This window comes from Vollenhovia emeryi, unplaced genomic scaffold, assembly GCF_000949405.1.
Source record: "Vollenhovia emeryi isolate VEMERY1.0 unplaced genomic scaffold, V.emery_V1.0 DF941670.1, whole genome shotgun sequence".
Taxonomy (NCBI): domain Eukaryota; kingdom Metazoa; phylum Arthropoda; class Insecta; order Hymenoptera; family Formicidae; genus Vollenhovia; species Vollenhovia emeryi.
The window spans coordinates 1-4369 of NW_011964696.1; the positions used below are offsets into that span (position 1 = coordinate 1).

Sequence of the window (4369 nt, forward strand, 5' to 3'; positions counted from 1 at the left end):
GCGGTAGACCTGGCAACACTGGTGGTAACACCAGTAAATTTCGCGAGTGCTTTATCGTGAAATTGAGAGAGTGGAACCATGGCAAAAGCGCCAATTACAACATTTACGATCGAGCCCTTCGATACAGCGTTGGGACTATTTTCTCGGTGGCTTATGCGCCTGGAAGGCGCGTTCAAGATCTTCAGCATCACCGAGGAGGCGCGGGTGCCGTATCTACTACATTATGTGGGGGCAGTTGCATTCAATATACTATCTGATCGACTCAGTCCGCAAAACCCACAGGATACTGGCTACGACGAACTTACAAGGATCCTCAAGGAATTCTATGACCCCGTTACCCTCGAAATCGCTGAAGTATACAAATTACATCAGCGTAAACAAGAGGAGGGAGAGACCGCGCAGGAATATTCCGCAGCCTTGCATAGGATCGCTCTTAAGTGCAATTTCGGCACTTTCATTAAAACTGCCATTCGGAACGTCTTCGTGTGTGGCCTGAGAAATAGAAAGGCCCAAGGACGACTCCTGGAAATGAGGGATCTGTCGCTGCATCCGGCCGTCCAGACAGCAGCTACGATCGAGCTTTCCGAGAGGGGGACCAAGAATTTGCAAGGAGAAGTAGGTGTGGCCCAGGTGCAGACGACCCAGAAGCCGGGAGGCAACGACGGCAGTGGGCGAGCTAAAGCTAAGTCTAAGAAAAATGTAAAGTCGCGTGTAAATAATTCGTCAAATATTACATGTTATCGTTGCGGTAAGAACTATCTTGCGTCGCGTTGTACTTTAGATAGGTCGGTTAAGTGTTTTTCATGCGGTAAGACCGGTCACCTTCGAAAGGTGTGTCGTTCGGATAAACAGAGTTCGAACTGTGTTGACGTGTTAGCAGTCGAATACGTACAGTATCGGGACAAGTTACTTACGTCGTTAATCGTTAACGAAAAACGCGTGCGTTTTGAAATAGATAGCGGCGCGGCAGTTTCTTCGATTTCGCAGTGTCTCGCGAAGAGGTTGTTCCCAAAGGAAAAGTTACACAAGACCGTATTACATTTAATTTCGTATTGTAAGAAACCTATCGATCTGCTTGGATATTTGGTTGTACGGGTGAAATGCAGGGGGAAGACTCGCGAATTGAATTTGTACGTTACGACGGGAGATCGTGAACCATTGCTTGGCAGAGAGTGGATCCTGCAATTGAAAGACCATGGAGACATGCATCAATTGCTTGGACGTTTACAATCAATTCACGTAATAGAAGACCCGTCGTTGCAAAGTTTGTTTTGGGAGTTTCCTGGCATTACAAATCCGATCATTTAAAAAATCAGTAATATTCAAGCTAGACTTGTATTGAAAGATAACGCAAAACCAGTGTTCGTAAAAGCATGGCAAATTCCTTTTCGTCTGCGCGCATTAGTTGAGCAGGAATTAGATCGCTTAGAATCAGAGGGCATTCTAGAAAAAGTTGACTCGTCAGAATGGGCAACCCCCATTGTTCCGGTTTTAAAAAAGAACGGTCAGGTACGCCTTTATGGTGATTTCAGTGTCACCATTAATCCGCGTTTACTCGTGGATGAGCATCTGCTACCAACAGCAGATGAATTATTTGCTTCGATGGCAGGCGGTACCGTTTTCTCAAAAATCAATTTACTATAGGCTTACTTGCAATTGGAGGTCCGACCGGAGGACCAAACCTTTTTGACCTTGAGTACTCATAAAGGGTTATACAGAGCTACGCGTTTAATGTACGGTGTCGCGTCAGCACCTGCAATATGGCAGCGCACCATTGAGAATATTCTGAAGGATATCCCCGGCGTAGTGGTTTTTCTTGATGACATTCGAGTAGCAGGTACAAATCGGCAAGATCATTTAAATAAATTGCGTTTAGTTTTTAGCCGATTACAGAAGTACAATATTCGAGTTAATATGGAGAAGAGCGAATTTTTCATGTCGCAAATCCAGTATTGCGGTTACGTGATAGATAAAGACGGTTTACATAAAGCTCCTGAAAAGATGGAAGCGATCCATAATATGAAGCGACCTACCAACGTTACGGAGGTACGCAGTTTTCTCGGAATGATTAATTATTACCGTAGATTTATTTCAAATTTAAGTTCGATTTTACACCCGTTAAATAAATTGTTGCGTAAAGATACGGAATTTCAGTGGACATCTCAATGTGAGAAGAGTTTCAAGGACGCGAAGAAAGCTTTTATTAGTCCAAAATGTTTAGTTCATTTCGATCCGCGTTTACCAGTTACGCTTGCTACGGACGCGAGTTCGTATGGGGTAAGAGCGGTGCTTTCGCACATCTATCCCGATGGTTCTGAAAGAGCCATACAATATGCTTCGCAAACTTTATCTTCCGCTCAAAGAAATTATTCTCAGATTGACAAGGAAGCTTACGCGATCATTTACGGTGTTAAGAAATTTCACCAGTATTTGCAAGGCTCTAAATTCACATTAATTACAGACCATCGTCCACTTACACAAATTTTTTCTCCAACGAAGAGTTTGCCTATCTACACGGCATTACGAATGCAACACTACTCGTTATTTCTACAGGGTTTTAATTATGATATTAAGTACAGGAAGTCAGAACTTCATTCGAATGCAGATTGTTTATCCCGGTTACCTATTCCACGCAATTCAGATGTACAAGACCCGGTGGATGTTTTTCAATTAAGTACGTTTGATACGTTGCCAATAACGGCACAGGAAGTAGCTACCGCTACGGCGACAGACAAAGAGTTGTCTAAACTATTACAAATTCTTAAATCGGGTAAGAATACTGAAAAAGAGAAAACTTTTTATACAGTTAATTCACATGAATTTTCTTTACAGAATAACATTATTTTTCGTGGACATAGGGTAGTTTTTACTATTTCCCGTATTTTACAGAAAAAAATTTTACAGGAGTTACATACTGGTCATTTCGGTGTAGTCCGGATGAAACATTTAGCTAGAAGTTATATCTGGTGGTACCAAATTGATAGAGATATCGAAAACTTGGTTGCAGATTGCAATGATTGCAATGCTTTTAGGAACGATCCTCCTAAAAATAATTCACATATGTGGGAACCGTGTACTGTGCCATTTGAGCGTGTTCACGCTGATTTTGCAGGACCTTTTCTAGGTCATTACTTTTTCATTTTGGTAGATGCATTTTCCAAATGACCGGAAATCCACATAGTGAAAGACATGATGTCACGTACGACAATGGATTTATGCCGTCAAATTTTTGCTACACATGGTTTACCAAAATATTTCGTTTCGGATAACGGAAGAACATTTACATCTAAAGAATTTAGAAATTTTTTACAAGTTAACGGGATCACTCAGAAATTAACAGCACCCTACCATCCAGCAACAAATGGCCAAGCAGAGCGATATGTACAAATACTTAAAAATTCTTTAAAAAGAATGCGTTGTAACTCAATCAGCGAATGTACATAATTGTTTACCTAGAATACTTTTACAGTACAGAACGACTCCTCATGCAACTACGGGTAAATCCCCAGCGGAATTGTTATTTTCGCGTAAACGACGTACAAGATTGGATTTATTGCGACCCTCCAGTACTGATGTTTCCCTAGTCTTGCGTCTAATTCAGATAGTACGCCTTTTTCCTTCGAGGAGGGGAGGAGAGTTAGTTGTCATAATTACGCGGGTAACGACAAGTGGTTATTTGGCACTGTGACACGGCGATTAGGTACGTTACATTATGAGGTACAATTAGATGACGGGCGCACATGGAAGCGCCATGTAAATCAAATGCGATTGATTGGTACTCCTACACCGATAAAGTGAGAGGAGGAAGAATTCGACGTTTCCGGTCCTCTGAACGTTGGTGCAAATTGTTCTACGACACTAGCCAGTTCGGATGCTGGATTACCTAGCGTCACAGAAAATGTTTCGAGCAATGTTTCAGATTCAACGATTACGGCCTCCGAAAGGCCGGTTACTCCTATTACAAATACGGCCTCGTTAAGGCAAGATTCTTCGAGTTCTTCTTTTGCGTCCCCGTCTGGGACATTAGTGACTTCGACGCCGTTACAGTCGCCAGAGGACTCGGAGACTTCAATTTTCGTGACTCCGAAAACTTCGAGACCTGTACGTACCAGGAAACTGCCGTTGCATCTCAAAGATTATGTGGTCTTTAAAGATTTAGATTAGAAACCACACAATACTTCCAAGTGTTTGTATTCTAAGCGGAGGGAGTGTTGTGTGAGCGCGTTTATTCTTCGCGCGCATTCTGCGTGATGCGCACTGAGGAGGTCGTGTACGGCGCATGCGTGCGGTACGTGGATATACAGGCGTTGCGCCTCGAACCGGCTCTCTCTCTCTGTACGGCCGGACACGAGTACGGTTCTTTGTGGAG

The 4369-nt window shown here is 42.9% G+C and overlaps 1 protein-coding gene across 1 annotated transcript; it reads left to right on the forward strand.

Annotated features, from left to right (window-relative positions):
- Nucleotides 1-78: 78 nt before the first annotated feature.
- LOC105570867 lies at nucleotides 79-4151 on the forward strand. The gene is made up of 6 exons (XM_012028319.1): nucleotides 79-1264; nucleotides 1328-1509; nucleotides 1645-2046; nucleotides 2155-2770; nucleotides 3602-3794; nucleotides 3920-4151. Exons 1-6 carry the CDS (start codon nucleotides 79-81, stop codon nucleotides 4149-4151), a joined length of 2811 nt encoding a protein of 936 aa, XP_011883709.1.
- Nucleotides 4152-4369: the final 218 nt, after the last annotated feature.